The sequence below is a fragment of the Pinus tabuliformis genome, chromosome 5_2 (assembly GCF_031772625.1).
Source record: "Pinus tabuliformis cultivar Carrire ecotype Pingquan chromosome 5_2, CPIR1, whole genome shotgun sequence".
Classification (NCBI taxonomy): Eukaryota; Viridiplantae; Streptophyta; class Pinopsida; order Pinales; family Pinaceae; genus Pinus; species Pinus tabuliformis.
In genome coordinates, this window is record NC_142306.1 from 1,042,871,123 (window position 1) to 1,042,891,552 (window position 20,430).

The following is a 20,430-nucleotide window of genomic DNA, read 5'->3' on the forward strand; positions in this document are numbered from 1 at the left end:
ACAATCCTTGAGAATAGGAAATGAATCCAAGAGAAGAGTGATCGAAGAGGACTGATATTCTTTTTGGATATAGGTTTGGGAATCAAAGATAAGAATAGTCCTAAAAGGACATACCTTGTGGACATACAGATGGGGTATGTACCTTAGAGAGGTAGTGCAGTATCACACATAAAACCTCCCAGCACAAATATCTTGAATAAAGTAAGAGCTTGTCCAGTTAGGCCTCAGGGACAATGCTAGTCATAATGATGATTTACAGTATGGCTTATCAATCCGACTCTTCTTGAGAACTCTTCAGTTTGAGATATGGTGTTGTACTAGGTTGCTACCTGTACAATTATGAATACCTCCCTAGTTAAGAGAGTGTGTTGAGAGATGTAACTAATTTCGGTCTTCATAATTGGTATTGTATTCATTTCAATATGTATCCTATGTAACAAACAAAAAAAAGAAAAGAAAGTTATTATTATTAACGCATGGGTTTCATGCTCATTATTGATGGTATTTTAGGTAAAAGCATGTTCTTTGTGCTTCTAGGTTTTTTACGTCTTTGGATTTATTGTCATGAGTCAAAGGAGTCAACATCATGTTTATAAGACCCTTCTAGGCAATTTGTAATTGTAAAAAGAATTATTTTTTAGTCTAGAAAGTCCTAGAATCTCCAAAAGGACATGTTGGCCTTGAGATCCTCATGCCAGCCTAAAGGAGGGAATTCAACCCCTTGAGAAGGCTATAAAAGGAGGCAGTTTGACCTCATTTGGTGTCACTCACTCACAAGTTCGATCTATCAAGAAAAGAGTTCAATCTGTAGCTGGGAAGCTGGGAAAAGGAGAGCCAAAGTCTAGGAGAAGCTGGGAGGACGCAATATATTGTTTTTGGGCTCTATTTCTCTCACACGTGCAAATAAATTAAGGTTTCTGCAACCAGAAAGAGGCCAAAGTTTCAAGTTCAAGTTGCTGGGGAGCATAATTGAAGGAACAAGTTGCCGGAAGGAGCAAAACCCTTGTCTTGATCTTGTTGACCTTGGGGAGAGTTTGTTTGCTCTAGGAAGGTCTCAAAGGGAAGATAGATTAGAGTTTCTTGTTGGAAATACTGGGGGGGGGGGGGGGTGAATCAATATTCCTTTTCAATGGTTACTTTTACCAGTTAGATCACTTATATTTAGAACACAAAATGAACAATAAGAATAAATGTTTTTATTAATTTCTTCAATAAATCAAGTACAATATATGTAGGACTCCAACCCTAGATGAAGACATCGATCTTCATTCTCCCAGGCTCCAACTTGTATTTGCCTAACACCAACTTGTACTTCCAAGGCTCCAACCTTGTCAATTTTGAGGCACCAACCTCAAGGGCTCCAACCCTATATCTGGTTCAGGCACCAAACTGGTTTCTTGAGGACTCCAATTCTCTAGGGCTCCAACCCTATCCTCCAAGGCACCAACCTTGTCTTTTCGAGGCTCCATCCAACCCTCAACTTCACTTCGTCAAGATGTATTTGGTTTTACTTCACGGCTCCCAATGTCTTCTTCAACGAGCCCTGTCAATCTTCAGCTATCCCTTCACTTAGTCTCCACATCACGTCATCAATGACAAACTTGATCTTTACATGAAAGTGTCTCCATTGTTCTTCATGGTACCCAAACAAAATTATCAAGCTCACTTCATGAGGGCTTCATCATGGGTCTTAGTCTCCACGTCACGTTATCAATGACAAACTTGATCTTCACATGAAAGTGTCTCCATTGTTCTTCATGGTACCCAAACAAAATTGTCAAGGTCACTTCATGAGGGCTTCATCATGGGTCTTCAAGAATCTTTAATAAGCTATTCCAAAAAGAATATGCACCAAAACAATTCTTCAAGTACTTCACAATGTCTTCAAGGGTTCTTCAATAGGTTGCTTCAAGTGATATCAATAAGTTGCTGCTCCAACTGAGGTATGCTACTCCAAGGTCCTCTGCTGGCTTCCACAATTAACTGTAGGTTCAAGCTCCTCTACTATTACAATTTCAAGGCTTGTGTCTTTTTACCACAAGTTTACCACAGGTCTGATCTTCCAGGCTACAAAATTTCAAGTTCAAACCTCTCTATGTGACTATCCAGATGTATATGAGCTATGATTGTTCTCAAGGTAGACCTGATAGAGGTCCGAGTTCTCCAAACAAACCTCCCAAGATTTATCACTGGTTTCAGGTGGTTGTCACAGGTAGACTTTCGAGCTTCAAAAGTGTAACTGTCCACAGGTTTATGAATGGCAGATATAATCCGAGTTGCAATGGTGACTGATCACATGTCTGAGCCCTATCCACACATTGTAAAGATATTCAGATAGTATATGCCGCTCAACCATCAGGGCCACAGACTAAATTAATCCCGAGTACTATTACCCAGCTTATGTGGCATGTATTCCACGATATTCGAGTGCCAGAACAATGCCAATAATTTCAGGTCAAATATAATTACATTTTTTATTTAAAATTCTACAAGAACTGGGTATTTGATGAAGTGAGGCATATATATATATATATATACTACTTCAAAGATGTGAATCCTACAAGGCAATCCAAATCCTAATCGAGAAAAAAATGTGAATAATGACCAAAGCCTTCCAACAACTTCAACCTTGATCTTTGTTGTCTTTCTGTTGTGTGTTCTCTTCGTTTCATGATGCTCTCTGCGGAATTGTTTTCAATGAGTGCACTTGACTGGTCTATATACAATTTTACCATAGTTTGGAGGGACATGACAGTTGGTTTCAGGGAGCCGACTTGGAGCCAACATAATTAATTTGGAGTCGATCAGTAAAAAATAGAAAATACAGTCCTCTTTTATCATGAAGAAGATATAATACAACTCCCCTTTTTTTATGGAGAGTTTAATACGTGATAGTATATGTGTATGCTTTCTAAGTGGACACGTTACATGGATAAATAGCGTGTTGTGTATTAAGTTTTGCATGGAGAGGCTACATGATATGAATGAATAATATGACATGATAAGAGGTAGGTGGGGTGTTTTAAGTAATTTTGAGGTGATTAAGATTTTATATTAGGATTTTAAGGAATTTATGAAATATGATATGGTTACGATAGGGCTTAGGGTAGGGCTATGGGATTAATTTATGTAGAACTTCATTTATTTATGCTAGGGTATGAGTATATATATATATATATATATATAGGTAGATAGATAGATAGGGTTTTACTGGTATTTTTAGCAAGGTCGAGGCATCATGAAACTAGGGCTTGTCATCTAGGATTTCTTCATTTCTATTAATTTTCCTAGGGTTGTCTTCAACAATAAGATTGGATATGATTAGGATTAGTGTTTGCTTCAACCAGGGTTAGAGCATGATGTAAAGCTAGGATTTCCCTAGGGTTAGGGAAACATCACGCATCACAAGAATATTTTCCATCCTAATAATGCCATATCGACATCAATGATAACCTTGATTAACAATCTCCCCCTTTGTCATTGATGGCAATATTCTTGCCCTTCCAACATTCTCTCCCCCTTTGACATCAATGGCAAATGGGGTGCCCAAGTACTCCCCTTGTCAAGTTGCTTCTTTTCTTTATCAAAAGTAGTTCTTCATAGGTATGTTACTGCCCCTGTCATGGTGCTCTTTCATCTGGCATTATGGTCCAAGTTGCATTTCTTCATGGATGAACCAACTCCCCATGCCTGCATAAACTCCTCTAACTTCTTTAGACAAGAAAGATTTTGCCTTGTGATCAAGTGGAAGAAATCTTCAACAATGGTCCATCGGATAAGTAAGGAATCATGTTCTTCATTGGAGTTTCTCCCAAGTGATGATCTATCAAAAGATGATTGTCTATGTGTGACTCATCAAGAATTTCATAGTGCCCATTCACAAATAGCTTTTGCAAGAATCATAAGCTCCCCCTAACAATATGCATGGTCTCCTTTGGCAGAGTCTCATTATCAAACACTTGGAATATCAAGGATGACTTCATCAGATCAACAACACGTGTTGTTGGCTAGAGTTTTCAAGAGACTTTCGGATTCCATTTGCTTCCTTCTCCATACTTGTGTAACTTTCTTCTCCGGCTTGGTTGTCATGGTTTTAGCTTGTTCAGGGACCCAAGTCAAGTTACAATCATGTGCCATATGTCAAATGTTATGGCAATTGAAGCACTTCAGCTTGTTCATGAATAAGAGATCATGACTTCTTGCAAAATTGCTTCTAGGAGATCGACGGGGATCATTATATTTGTCTTTGTGATATGCCCTCCAATCTTTTTCCATGTGCCCAAAGTTTGTACAAGAATAGCAATAACCAAGAAATATACTTTGGTACCTTGGATATGAAGATTTCCTTGATGTAGTTTTGAAGTCTTTTTGCCTTGATATTCTTTGATGATATTCATTGCCTTTTGTATTCTTGACACCATCTGCAAGTCTTCTTGGAGTAGGATTTCTTCCATAATTGTCTTGACTCTTCTCCTTGCCTTTGCTGGAACTGGGAGCATCAACATTTCTTTCTGGCTTCGTCACATCCTTGTTGTTTGAAGCATTATCATTCTTGCTTGAGGATTCACCTGCATAGCCGAGCCCTGATTTATCGAGGGGAGACCTTTGATGACTTAGGATGTCATCTAGGGTTTGAGAACTTTTCAAGTTCTTATTAAGAATGTCAACTTCCTTTTTAAGAAGGACAATTTCTTCCTTGATTTTCTTGCATTCTTCGTCCTTCTTTGATAGAATGATCTCCATTTCTTTCTTCATCTTGGTTGCTTCACATGATTGGGCCTTAAGAGAAGTGATTTCTTATGTTAACTTGGTGATGTCATCATCCTTTTCTTCTAGTTGGCATATCATGGTGTTTCTCTCCTTTTCTACTTCATCAACTTGTCCTTCTATGAATGCCAAAGCTTCCATCACCTTCTTAGCTCCTTGTGCTTGTGTTTCTCTCCTTTTCTACTTCATCAACTTGTCCTTCTATGAATGCCAAAGCTTCCATCACCTTCTTAGCTCGTTGTGCTTGTGTCCTTGCTTCTTCGAGTTGAGATCTAGGGGAGGAGATCTCTACCTTGTATTGATCAATCTTTGCTTCAAGTTTGTTCAAGCTCTTGAGTCTTTGTTCAAGGTGGCTTGACAAAATTTCTTCCCTTTTCGTTGCCTTATCCAATTGATTTGTCTGGATATGACTTCTTCATGATGCTTTCTTTTGTTTTGATGAAGTTCCTCCTTAAGTTTAGTGAGCTCCTCATCTCTTTCCAGTACTTGAAGCTTGAAAAGGTCAACTTCCTTCCTTGTCTTGTGTTGGTCACCATCCTGCGTTTTCTTCTTAAGTTCCTCATTTTCCGTTTCAAACTGTTTATCTCTTCCATGGCAACTATAAGTTTAGTCAAAAGATCTTCTTCAAAGTCTTCTTTGGGCTCCAACACTATCCTCCAAGGAACCAACCTTGTCTTTTTGAAGCGAACAAAGTTCCTTCTACAAATTAATTACTCCAAAAGACTTGGAATATGAAATTATCCATTGAGGATATAAATATTATATTAAAATATATGAATAATATTCGTTACATTACCTACTTCCTCAAAGAGCTTTGTCCTCAAAGCTTGTTGATGAAAAAGGGCTTGATCTCTTTTTCGGCTTCGAACGCCTTTCTCTCTCGGAATAGTCATCCTCATCGATACAAGTTGATATGATCTTCTTAGTGACAAACAAAATTGTCGCACTGAGAAGGGATCAGACCATCCGAGATTAATCTTTTGTATAGTATTTTGATCACTGGAATTTTGTAACGACTTGTTAGCATAAGACTGGATTGAGGGTACATCACTATTATATGGAACATCAATTTTTTTTTTGGTCTGAATGGTTCCGATAAGTAGCTTGGTTGAGTTGTCTATTCTCATGATTTGGATGCCGATAGCGAACTTTACTTTCCCTTATTGGGCATGTGCCAATTTTTAGATTTTCTTCTGGCGAAGATCTCGTTGAGTTGGTTATGAAACATTCACTGGGGATGTTCATTGGCTGAACTGCAACATCTAAGTGTGTTGTTTCTTTAACTGACTTGTCTTCTTGGTGAGTTGTGACATTCACTGGATCATTATTTGTTATTTTGTCATCAACTTGAATTCCTACATTTGATGCTTCTTTCTCGATAAGTTGTTGTACCTTGTCTTCTAATGACTTCTTATCCTTCTTAAGTTTCTTAATTTGCGACAGTGATTTTTTGCTATGGTTTTTAAATCGAGAAACTTCTTCATTTTTGTCAACATTGATTTTGTCAATTTCTTTTTGCATATTTTGTAATACCTTTTTACCTTCTTGAGACATTACTTTTGAAATATCTGAGATATCTTCTGGTGTTACTGAATTTGGTTTTAGTGTAAAATCTTGGAGCGTTATTTTATTTTAGAATAAAGGAACCTAGAGTTTCCATCCAAGGTAAACCCAAAATAATGTCACCTTGATTGTTCCATAGGGTCTGAACTGAGAATTGTGATACAAATGTATAATCTTCAATGTTTAACTGTAAATTGGCTATGTCATATATTTTATTGCGAAAAAAGTCTAATTTTTCAGTTATATTTGACTCTGGAGATACTAGTTAGTTTGCGATTTTAGGTGTTATATAATTTGCATCTTCTGCCGGAGAAATAGAAATAATAACATCTTTTACTGCATGAGTTCCTTTAATGTTAAATAACACTTTACCATTTCTAGGTAAGGTTTCTGGGAATCTTATGGCCTTCATTTTTGTATTAGACTCCATTTTTGCTTCTTGAATATTAAATATTTTTTAAATTATTATTATTTTTATTTAATAATTTTTTTTTTCTTTCTATATATATTTTCCAAATATTCTCCTTTAATGTGGATTGTTAAAAACTTGAATACCCTTTAATTAAAAAAAATACTCCTTTATATTATTGCCCTCTATATATGTATGTATTTCTTTATATTAAGACTCCTTTTCAAAATAACTTTATTATCTTATAATAATAATAGTTTCACTTCTTTTTTTTAATAATAAATTGGTCCCCTTTTTTATATACTTAATTACTTCCTTGATAAATTTTTAATGTCACCCCACTTAATAAATATAAAGGTCACGTCTTTTCATATGACATGGTCACGATGTTAAAATACCATGGGCTATTACCATGGGTTGTTTTTAAAACCTCCGTGTTCTCCACGTAAAAAGTAAAACGTATTCCTTTTGTTTTTTTTTTTGTTTTTTTGTTTTTTTGTTTTTTTTTTTTTTTTTAACTTTTTAAAATACCATGGGCAATTACCATGGGTTGTTTTTAAAACCACAATCTTCTCCACGTAAAAAGTTTAAATATACTTGGAAATATTCCCTCTTATCTTTATTATGCACTTATTTTATTTTTTTGAATTTGATTTTTTTTCTATATTTTTTTAATCTCGTTTTTTTTATAAATTAATAATCTTTATTATTATTTTTGTATATATATATATATATATATATATATAGCCCAAAGGCTTGGTAGCGAGACGGACAAACCCCAAATATTTAGCGAAACGCTTGAACTGCAACAATAATAAATTTGACGAAGAGTCGATAGCCAAAGACTTGGATCGAAGAATGAGCTTTGTGCACCGGTTAAACAGCCTAGAGGACTGAATTTCTCTGATACCAAATGAAACGAGCAAAGTTCCTTCTACAAATTAATTACTCTAGAAGACTTGGAATATGAAATTGTCCATTGAGGATATTAATATTCTATTAAAATATATGAATAAGAATGAATGAACGATTTACAAATGAGAACGAGAGGCTTGCTTATATATCAGGCAAGTCTCTTCATGAAGAGTCATGTCTCAATTAGACATGACTCTTCAACCTAATTACTACTTAACTAATAATTATTTATGCTTATTATCATTTATATTATTTTACATTATTTATATATATTTTATTCGTTACACTTTTCGAGGCTCCAACCTCCTGGGCTCCAACCCTCAACTTCACTTCGTCAAGATGTATTTGGTTTTACTTCACAGCTCCCAATGTCTTCTTCAACAAGCCCTGTCAATCTTCAGCTATCCCTTCACTTAGTCTCCACATCACGTCATGAATGACAACCTTGATCTTCACATGAAAGTGTCTCTGTTGTTCTTCATGGTACCCAAACAAAATTCTCAAGGTCACTTCATGAGGGCTTCATCATGGGTCTTCAAAAATCTTTAATAAGCTACTCCAAAAAGAATCTGCACCAAAACAATTCTTCAAGTACTTCACAATGTCTTCAAGGGTTCTTCAATAGGCTGCTTCAAGTGATATCAATAAACTGCTCCTCCAACTGAGGTATGCTACTACAAGGTCCTTTGTTGGCTCCCATAATTAATTGTAGGTCCGAACTCCTCTACTATTATAGTTTCAAGGCTTGTGTCTTGTTACCACAAGTTTACCACAGGTCTGATCTTTCAGGCTACAAAAGTTCAAGTTTAAACCTCTCTATGTGACTATCCAGATGTATCTGAGCTATGACTGTTCTCAAGGTATACCCGATAGAGGTCCAAGTTCTCCAAACAAACTTCCCAAGATTTATCACTGGTTTGACGTGGTTGTCACAGGTAGACTTCTGAGCTTCAAAAGGCAACTGTCCACAAGTTTATGAATGGAAGATATAATCCGAGTTGCAATGGTGACTGATCACATGTCTGAGCCCTATCCACAAATTATATACGGATAGTATATGCCACTCAACCATCAGGGCTGCAAACTAAATTAATCTCGAGTACTATTACCCAACTTATGTGGCATGTATTCCATGATATTCCAGTGCTAGAATAACATCAATAATTTCAGGTCAAATATAATTATGTTGTTTATTTAAAATTCCACGAGAATTGGGTATTTTATGAAGCGAGGCATATCTACACACACACACACACACACACACGGCTTCAAAGATGTGAATCCTACAAGGCAATCCAAATCCTAATCGAGAAAAAAATGTGAATAATGACCAAAGCCTTCCAACAACTTCAACCTTGATCTTTGTTGTCTTTCTGTTGTGTGTTCTCTTCGTTTCATGATGCTCTCTGCGGAATTGTTTTCAATGAGTGCACTTGACTGGTCTATATACAATTTTACCATAGTTTGGAGGGACATGACAGTTGGTTTCAGGGAGCCGACTTGGAGCCAACATAATTAATTTGGAGTCGATCAGTAAAAAATAGAAAATACAGTCCTCTTTTATCATGAAGAAGATATAATACAACTCCCCTTTTTTTATGGAGAGTTTAATACGTGATAGTATATGTGTATGCTTTCTAAGTGGACACGTTACATGGATAAATAGCGTGTTGTGTATTAAGTTTTGCATGGAGAGGCTACATGATATGAATGAATAATATGACATGATAAGAGGTAGGTGGGGTGTTTTAAGTAATTTTGAGGTGATTAAGATTTTATATTAGGATTTTAAGGAATTTATGAAATATGATATGGTTCAATGTTGCACGAAGCACCCCCCCGGTTCCAAGCCCCGAAGCGCGTCCCCTACGGAAGCGCCTAGGAAGCTTGGCTGGAAGCACGCTTCCGAAATTCGGAAGCGCCGCTTCCGAATTTTTTGCCGCTTCTTGGAAATTCGGAAGCGTGGTATGGAAGCGCCGAAGCACGATTCGTACGGCGCTTCGGGCGTCGGAAGCATGGCACTTCGGAGGAGGAAGCGTAAGCTTCCCGTACGCTTCCGTATGCTTCCGGAAAAGCGTTTAGAAAATCGTTTTGTTTTTCAATTTTTTTTTTTTAAATTTAGGCGAGTTTGCTTGTTGGGGGTGGGTCCACCTTGGGTTAGGGTGATGAATGAAGGCAAAAAAAAAATATAAATATAGCAGATGCTCCCTCATGGTAATGTTAAGATGTTAAATTCCTAAAGTAATAGTGACATTCTCATTTATTTTTCATTTTCATCCTTTTACTTAAATTTTTAACATTACCATGAAATGACTCAAGATGTTTGAGAGTGGTTCCAGCCTCATTGGACTTCATATGGAGGAAATAGAATTTCATATCCTATTCAAAATTCAGCAGACTTAATAGTTTTTAGGAATTCAAGATCAATGGGATTGTGGCATTTCATTAGATTATATCAAGTATGAAGGTATGCGATTAGCATTTAATCAAGAGCACCAAGCCCTATATGTGCCCTCGCGTTGGTGGTGTTAATTGTTGAACTCCTTTGTCACGCGACACACCCTTAGCAAAAGATTACCTTTCAATCAAGTCAAAATCATCGATCAAGCATGTTAAGCTTTTTCTATCATATTTTAAGTCTTGAATTAGGTAGTTTGATCAAAATTGGGCAATGTTGACTAATATCCCTAGACAATCGAGGTAGAGGCAAAGGCTAGAAAAGAGGAGAAGAATCTAGATTCTAGATGGTTGATGCATCTAAATGGTTGATGCTCGAATAACTAATCATTAATGTACAATGGATGTTATATCTATCTTGATTTATGCAAAAATATGCATGTTTTCATGTCTTCTACAACTAATTTGGTATTTGGGATGTTTGTTTCGAGTATAAATAAAAATATATATATATATATATATATAGCAGACGCTTAGCTTCCTAGATTTTTGGAAAATGGCGCTTCCGCGTCCCCGCTTCGTCCCCGCTTCGTGCAACATTGATATGGTTACGATAGGGCTTAGGGTAGGACAATGGGATTAATTTATTTATAACTTCATTTATTTATGGGTGTGTAATGCGCTATCAAAGTGAGACTACAAGAGGTGGGCACATGGCACATTATTAGAGATAAGAGTTGGTTGAACTAGGCGCTGGAAGTGTGCACTATGCCAAGAGAGTAAGAGCATCAGTGTGGGCACACGATGCATAGTCAAGTGGCAAGGGTGTTAGGGGAATGCGTTGGAAGCATGCAATGTTCCAAAGGAAATACTCGTATACTTCTTTACCAGGGATGACCAGTAAGAATTGCATTATCTAGAGGTTTGATCAATCCCATAACTTGACAAAGTCATCGAAATCTTGTTTTAATGCCTCCCATTGTAACTTTGCTGCTCGTTTTCAATAATCTCCCACTTAACTTTTAAGTGCATGCTTTGAATGTAGCAACAAATTTTGACTGACGTTATTGCATTTTTATTGCATGGTCTGTACATCACAAATAGAGCCTTTGGTAGTGCTTCAGTCTTGACATTTGTCAAGCCTTTGGATCTATGCCTTGACACACTTTTGTATGTTTTTTTGCAGGTGTTATGCGCCTTTCTATTGTTTATTTGATTATGTTCGTAGGTATAATTCATGTCACTTGATATCATTTGGTGTATGGTTGCACTTTAGTGTCTTCGAATGCCCTTTAGTGGTTGTTCTCATGCATTTATACATTTCCCCAACCACAACGTATGTCCCTTTGTGCTTGTCAAACCTTTGGATTGATGCCTTGACACACTTTTGTATATTTTTTTTGTAGGTGTTATGCGTCCTTCTATTGTTTAGTTATGTCCGTAGGTATAATTCATGTCACTCTATTTCATTTGGTATATGGTCACACTTTAGTGCCTTCAACTACCCTCTGGTGACTACCATGCATTTCTTTTAATGCATTTATATATTTTCCCCAATCGCAACATATGCCCCTTTTATCATAGTGCCATCGCACTCTTCTAGCGTGACATCGATTGTTTGTTCGCTTGGCATGGGATGCCACATACACCCTTGTAAGAGTACTCACTTTTCTTTATATGTGATGAACAATTATCGCGGGTTCTTGCACTATAGCGCACTCTAGGAATGTGGTTTCATTTCCGGGCGCATTATATTACCTTTAGCTGCAATATGTATTATATATATTCCACAGTGTCGATGTAACTGCGCATGTATTATTGGTGTGTTCATTGGTGTTCAAGGTATTGCACTTATTTCAACACCCCTTTCGTGTTATCAATGTGTTTGCTGTCACATACATTCCTTTGCGTTGTGTGCTATTCTCCTTCCCTTACATTTCATTTTCTTTATCGCAAGTGCTGGCGCCCATGAGTGCATCTCCCTAATGCAACAATGCATCAATCGATGTACCCACTACATTGTCCCATATAATCTTTGCATGTATGGGCAGAAAAGTCTGAACTGCGAATGGAATCCGTATACCAATTATAGGATCCTCCGCTTTTAAAAATGTGGACCAATTTGATAGACTGGCACTTTCAGTCCAAATTTTCCGTGATTCAACAAGCTTTGTAATATGGTAGATCTCTCTAGAATAACTTTACAAAGAAATTTTGAGGATCCATTCACCTCTTTTAATCAATTGCCTCATCTGTATCCGTTTAATACTTGTCCTTGGCATATACTTTTCCTTGAGACACCTTTTATATTAATGCATCTCTTAATAGTTCTACATTATATTTAATAGCTTTGATACGTTTCTTTTGCATATTAATTTGTGACTTTGACTCATCATCTCCTAATGCATGTCCTTGTGTGTTTCCCAACGTAGTGCATTGTCTTGTTCCTCTTTTGTTTTAATACAATCGCCAATGCATTTGGGACCATCGTGATCTCATGATAGGAACAGATCCACCTATGGCATTTACACGTGGTTAGTCAAAAAACGCATGGAACAATTTATCTATGCAATCACACATGATACATTTTTTATACATAACCAATGTTCCTTCATAAACTTCATGCGTCGACTATCTATAGAGATATATACAAGTATATGCCTCAATTTTATAATCTCAATGGGTAATGTTTAATGCATTATCCTCCTTAGCGCTGCAAGTGTATAATGTGTATTTGACAATCCACTTCTACATCCATAACACATACAAACCTTCCCCTTGTAATATTATTAAATCTTTTGAAATGTGACATCCAAGAGACAAAAATAAGGTGTTAAGAGCTGCACCATTTTCTAAGGAGTACAAGCTTGAAACCAATTCGATATTCAAGTGTATAAGCTGACCCAATGGGATTTATTGTGGAGTCTAGTTCCCAATATGACAATGCAATCGATTTGACTTGATGTGCCATGAAATGTTCCTAAAAATTGAAATGTCGAAGAGGCGAAGTCGAAAAATGAGAATTAAGTTAAATGGCGTAGTCCATCATTCCTAATTATGATAGTCTAGGGTTTCAGGATGTATGAGCAAGGGGGTAGCTTCATAAACCCTAAGGCATTTAAAGGGATGAGGATCAAGATGGAGTATGGCTATATGACACAAAACGCTTCCCTGTCAGTTGAAGTGCATATCAGTGGGAACAAAATTCCTTAAAAGTATATCATAGTATCAACAACTCAATGAGCCCCAATGTATATGATAGGATGAGAATTGAAACACGATGAAGGAAGACAAGTATCAATAGGCTTTGATGAAAATTGGGTCATTGGAAATTTTGACCAATTCAAAAGCATAAGCATAACCCTTAGGACATTGGAAAAACAGAGAGGGACCCAAAATTTGGTGGTATGTGAAATTTTAGGGTGGTGTTGTAGCGGCTACAACAAGACCCTTCTTCACTTTGCCTTACCCTGCTACAATGACATTCTCATGTTCTTCCTTCACCTTCGGTCCCTTGCCACTACTGCTAGTAATGCCCTCAACTAAGCTGAGCCTCAGCTCCTCCCGAGTGAAATCACTTCATAGGTGATTCCAATCTGGAAGCTTTTCACGCCTAGAGACCACCTGGATGAACGTACGCCATTCCTTTGTAAACCTATTGAGTGTTATACACACTAACTTGTCATTAGCCTACATTCCTCCTACTGCAATGAGTTGATCTCTAACTAACTGGATCTTGGTGAGATAGGAAGTTACATCTTCGCCCTTGTTCATCAACCTATCCTTGAGGAGCATTTTTCTATTCTCAGATGAATCCTGGTACAATTTAATGTTGACATCCCACATTTCCTTCGTTGTTCCCTTCTCTGTGATATGTGGAACTATGTGATCCTCGACTCCATGAAGAATTATCCTCTTTGCTTTGGCGTTATCCCTCCTATACTCATGAAAATAGATGGGATTTTTTGGTACAACAATAACTGCTGTAGCAAACTCTTTTAGACCATGCTTGTCCAATAGAAACAACAATCTGGCCTTTCAGATTCCAAAGTTGGAGGCTCCATCCAACCTATCGTGATCTCTCAATCTTGTTGTGGCCATCTCTCGAAAAACTGTGAAAATCTGTGAACTCAAATATACTAGAGAAATTAATAAATTGGGTTATAAAACCCTCGTGCTTTCTCTTCCAGGCCTTGCACTGATTTACTCTTGCAAAACCCTTTTGCGGCAAATCCTCTACACTAGATTTGCTTTGATACCATGTGAAATTTCGACGAATGCAGTAACCAGAAATTTATCTTCTAAGTTATGCATTTTATTTGTCTTCAGAGATATTATAGCAAATAACGATAAATTCACTATTGCAATTCTTCACAAAATTTCAATACTGGAACTGAAAAATAATGCACACACACAAGATAGATGACACCAATATTTTTGAGCAATTGTCATTTGAAAAAAACTCCAATGCAGAGAAAACCAGTGCAGCAGATAAGAGTTTTATTATTATTAATTCTTCAGTAATATGAGAGTACAATGATCTGCTTGCTTGATGATGGCAAGCTCCGATTTTTTTATCTCACACCTCCAGCTGGGAAATCGATCTAGAAACATTACTTTTTCTCTGCAAAAACCAAGTTGGCTTGCTATAGTAAGAAATGCCTTCGGAAATTAGTTCTGGAAAATATACTGCCTCCCTCCGCCCTCTGAAGCTACTCGCACCTCCAACAAATATTCCGACAACTGGAAACAGAATTACTGCTCCAACAACTCGCACTAGGTAAACTGGCTATTCGCACTGCTTGCTTCAGCCCTCTCTCTGCAGAATAAATTTGGGCTTCTTTGACACTGAGAATGAAAATCACTGTGAAAATTTCCTCCGGAGATCTCTCAAATTCTTTGCTGAAACTGCGCCACTGGTGTCTCCCTCTGCATCAACTATGATGTTGCTATCTCTGCAACTAGGTGAGTCGAACTGCTCAAGTGTGTCCCTCCATCCCCATCGACTTGCTCATATAATCTCTCGTTGAGCAATCAACGACTGTGATCTAATCACAATCAATGACCATGATCATCTTGATCCCATAAAGTGACTTTTCCAGAAGTCTCTAGAGCAAAATCAGTTTTTTTTTTCAGTTAATTTGATTTAATTAATTAGTTTTGCTAAGTTAAACTTACGGAAATTTTAATAATTGATCAATTAATCTAATTGAGGTGTTTCTAAGACATTTATTGGGAAACATTTCGTGGGTCTTGAAGATAACATATTCCTTAGCCTCATAGACACCATAGAGACTAGAAAACCTGTCTGATGCTACCAAAAACTAATATACTTGAGAGATGATAATATCAGAAATCTAGGAGAACAAGTACGAGCACTTGCTGAGAAAAGCTGTGCTAAGTAAGGAAATAAATCATTTTAATGTCCACAAATGACCAAAGAGCATGTCCCATGCTGGAGTAGCAAGAGTCAGACACCTCTTAAACACAGTGCATTCTGGATATTGGGCAGTTTAAGAACTAAAACCAGATCTGAAGTCTCCCACTTTCTCATTATTTCTCATACACAGATATTTTATACTATAGATACATTTTTACTTGCAGGGCTGCAGATTTCTTGTTTTTAAAGGTCAGATGATAAGTTAAGTGCATTTTAATTTTTGATGATTAAGTAATTAATTGAAGAATGATAAATCTACTAGAAGATATTTCACCTAAGACAAAATTTAAATATCCCAATGATCAGAAAAATGGTAGCACTGTATAAATTAGGTGAGAGCATAACAGAGTATCCATTGTATTGGTATTTGTTATACAGGGCAATTGTTGTCTGGTCTGTGAACTTTGCATTCATTGTTTTATTAGCTGATGGAAGTTTAGTTCTGTTTTCTTCCTTGTATGCTAGAGCTGTAGGTAGGTTCTTCCGGATTGAAAGCCACATTAACAACATCTATACACAAATGTCAATTGGTCCATTTCATCACGTGAAGTGCCATTTTTAAATGGATCGACGCTGATTCTATGTCACCAGTCCTACAGAGGTATAAATGCAGTTCGGTAGAAAATGGTTGTAAATGGGCTGCTTTATGTATATGCCTAAAACCTCTATAAAAACCTATTATGCTATGGTGAATGACTTGACGTAAAACCCCTCTATTATTAAACCTGCAATTAGATCACTATATGGTATAAATACAACAAGGAAAAAATTAATATTTCTTCTCGTTGAAAAGTTTATGTCGTCTACAATCACTGATTTTGGAGAATAATTGCAGAAATCCATTATATTTTCCATTGTTTTGTTTTGTTTGGTTTTTTTTCAGGCACGAGTTTATTTGAAGTTTCGTAAATGCATTCCCGAAACTAAACCTGGAACTAAAATTTGTGTGTAGAATGGAGCCATTGCAGAAGCAGTGCATATATGGAAACGTAACATTGATCGTGAATTTGAAGGTGTGGAAGAGTGCCCAATCTGTTATAGCATCATTCACACAACAAATCACGGCCTTCCTCGTCTTGCATGCAAAACATGCAGGCACAAATTCCATTCTGCGTGTCTTTACAAATGGTTCTCAACATCACACAAGTCCACTTGCCCGTTGTGCCAAACTCCTTTTTAAGAGCAATGTAATGTTCCATTGGTTGTGTTTTGAACTTCCCCAATAATGGATATTCTTAGAACTATGGATGAATGCCATACCATGCTGGTTCATGATGGTCCCTCATGCCAAAGTTCAATTTGGAAAAACTGCCCGTCAATATATTAAATCCACAAAAGGATTTGCGAAGAGCTAAATCTTTTTCTTTGTCTTGTATTCTTTTGTAAATTATAACACCGCATGCAATCACATTAAGAAGACTGTCTATACAATGCAAGGATATTGTATTTATACAATGCTCTGGAGAGGCAATTTTCTACTAATTGTATATCATTTTAATGAAATAGTCCAATTTCTCAGAATTTGATTGTATTCAATAACTGAATTTAGTAGAACTTGCTGACTTCCTCTATCACGTTCAGAATCCTGAAAATATTTCCCACTTACAACCTTATAATCAGCTAATTAAAACAACTAAGCAGCAGGATGAACAAACCAATTGCAATTCAAATTATAGGTCTTCGTGGAAGTAAACTGAACAACCTGTTATATTCCTTGTTAAAGAAAGTTTATTGCAACTCAAATTATAGGTCTTTGTGGAAGTAACCTGAACAGCATGTTATATTCCTTATTAAAAGAACTGTCTAATAGTTTTTATATGTAAATATCACGCCTAACATTAAGAGACGCAAGTAGAATGATTGTTCTATCTCAACTGTTGTACATATCCTTTGAAGGATTGATGGATTAATCTCAGAATAGTGCTGAAACTGAGTGCCACCCCATATTAAACTCCGAACATACAAAAATGCAAGTGAATAGAAAATGAAACCTTAAAAGCAAAATGTTATTAAGTGCTTGACAGAGTGTTTGATTTGTCGAGGGTTATAAACTTAATAGGGCAGATTACAAGATAATTAGTGTCAGCAGTGCATTGGAACTTCTTTTAACGAATAATATTGTTGGACTAACAGGGAAATTACTCAATGACACTTCAGAGTTAATAATTACGATGCCATTTTAAAAATATTTGTTACTATTAATCTTAGACATTATTGTATTTAACCGAGCAGAAACTACACTGTCGGAACGTATATGAATAAAGATGTATAGTAAATGATTTCCAAAACAAATAAGCTTGGCAAATCACCTTCTAAGAATCTGATATGGAACCTTGGTCTCTGTACTTGTGAATGCGATTCATTGCTTTCCGTAAACACTGGCTTGTGTCTTGTTACTAGGATATTGTATTGTCTTAATGGAGGCAGTGGTCTGAGAGATTAGAACATAGAAATGTGAGATCTCCACTGCTACCAGAACGTCTAAGAAAAATTGTCCAACCCTTGTACTATACTCCAATATGCATATATGAAAGAAACATTTCCTCCCTGAAACTAGTTAATCCAATGGATCAAAGCAAGGAAATGTTGGAAAGACCAAAAGTTTTGTAAATACATCCATCCTTTCTTCCTTCTCCACTTTAAATTATTTTGGCAAAAATACAAATTCTTTGCTCCACTTCTTGAGTAGAAACATCAACAAAATCTGCTTTTTACATTTCATTGAATTGGAAAAATATCACTTTTACTCTAGCTTTACTCATGAAGACGTTTAATAAAAGCTCCAATTCTCTCATTAATTATTTGGCTCATTTTCTATGTGATTAAATAATTAAATAAATATCTATTTATTTAATTATTTCACAATTTATAACTTTGAAGTCATAATCCTTGAAAATTTACCCAGAGAAATGATTCAGAGAAATGATTTAGATCCATGTCAAGTGTTGGCTCAAGACCAAAGCCGGTAACAAAGATGGTACTCAACTCCTCACTTTTCCATTCAAAGGAAGTTCATAACACGCCTCGCTAGGAACCATAATATCACCTGGACCTGCCAAATATATAAAATTACCAATTACATACAAGCCTAAAAAGGCAGTCGTATCTAGAAAAGCAAAAAAGCACAAGTTTTGACCAAATGACATATTGGGCCAATGGGCCATAATAACAAAAAAGCAAAAACACACAAAAGCAGAGGAAAAAGTGCTATTCCAGATCTCAGTTAAAATAATCCCATTGGACACGCATTTTCACCAGGGTCAAAAATAAATAGTTAAATCTGATGTGTGGGCTCTTGATGGTCTGAATATTTAAAAAGCAAAACTGTCCCAAATCACAGTTTCGTGGAAATTGAAGAAACTGAATATATAAGGTCCTTAGATAGATAGTTATGCCATGAAGCATTTGGAAATAGACTAGTGCTACTGGGTCTCATTGGACCTTAGCCCTTCAATAGCAAAAAGTGCTACTGGGGTTAACAGGCAGAGATATAAACACACCAAAAAAGATCATTTGCAACATCTTAAACTATTGGGCTTACCAGGGATGCATCAAGAAAGAGGGAAATAGATTATGTGGTTGTATATTGTCCCTACAATGCAAAGGGAAATCCCATGAAGAGTGGAAGGAGCTAGAGGAAGAAATGAGGGAACTGACCATCTTTTTTTTTAAAGCTTCTGCAAATGATTGATTTCCATTATAATAAGAAAGTATTACATTGAGTACAATAAGTATTTGACAGTTCAAAAAGACAACCCCGGGAGACCATAGCTTCAACCAGGTGTACCCAAAGACCCATCAATGCTACCAGTTAAAACCTGGAAAAAATACTGAACTAAGATACCGAACAAAAAGGAGCCAACCTACAATCTTGAGTGTAGTTGTGTTATATTGTATTGTGAATCTTGTAATGATTTTGTGCATGTACAAGGGATTTTTATATTTGTCATACAGTGTGGTTAACCTTGTAATCCGCAAGTTGCTATCTTCCTTTTATTGAATATCAATTTTTATTTCACAAGAAAAACATTACCCTTGAACGGATGAGCAATTGTAAGTGAACAAAGTCATGTAGTTTGAATATAGAGTCCAATTCTTTTCAATGAAAATAGAACAATATGCAATATCATATGCGAGAGTTCATGCAGATATCAAATTAAAAATATGTTTTTAGCTAATAGTTTCACTCTTGGTTGATTCACGGGGAGAGACTAACACTACATTATTGCATTGAGAGGGGTGAGATGAATTCTACAGTTCGATTTTTAAAAGATTGTGATTTATATGCAACATTATTAAGATATGTTGATCCCATATATTGTATTATACAAAGGAATCTAATAATAATAATCTAATGGAAGTTGATATATATATATATATATATATATATATATATATATATATAACCATTATTAGAATAAGAGGACTGGAAGGAATTGTGTTTAGCATTGTTTCTTCTTAATAATTTATCAATCCACGGTGTATATATAAGTGTGTGTATATATATATATATATATATATATATATATATAAAATTAAAATAAGAGGACTTGAAGATTGTGTTTTGTCAATTCATAATACATTATCATGGCCACTAACTTGCTCAATCGTGAGTTAACATGCATCTATATATATATATATATATATATAAAACCATTATTAGAATAAGAGGACTGGAAGGAATTGTGTTTAGCAATGTTTCTTCTTAATAATTTATCATTCCACGGTGTATATATAAGTGTATATATATATATATATATATTATTAAAATAAGAGGACTTGAAGATTGTGTTTTGTCAATTCATAATACATTATCATGGCCACTAACTTGCTCAATGGTGAGTTAACATGCATCTATATGTGGTGTACAACACCTAATTAAACATGGGGAGAGAGATTTGAACCTTGAACTTTTATCAAGAAAGAGTAATGTTTTTAC

The 20,430-nt window shown here is 36.0% G+C and overlaps 1 protein-coding gene across 1 annotated transcript in view; it reads left to right on the forward strand.

The window, feature by feature from the left end:
• Positions 1 to 17,012, forward strand: part of LOC149162803 (HEAT/U-box domain-containing protein) — a 407,100-nt gene extending 390,088 nt beyond the window's left edge. Inside the window, exon 17 of the mRNA XM_089437404.1 lies at positions 16,444 to 17,012. Coding sequence (XP_089293530.1) covers positions 16,444 to 16,671 — 228 coding nt within the window. The 3' untranslated portion in view covers positions 16,672 to 17,012. The remainder of the gene's footprint in view (positions 1 to 16,443) is intronic.
• The last annotated feature ends 3,418 nt before the right edge of the window (positions 17,013 to 20,430 follow it).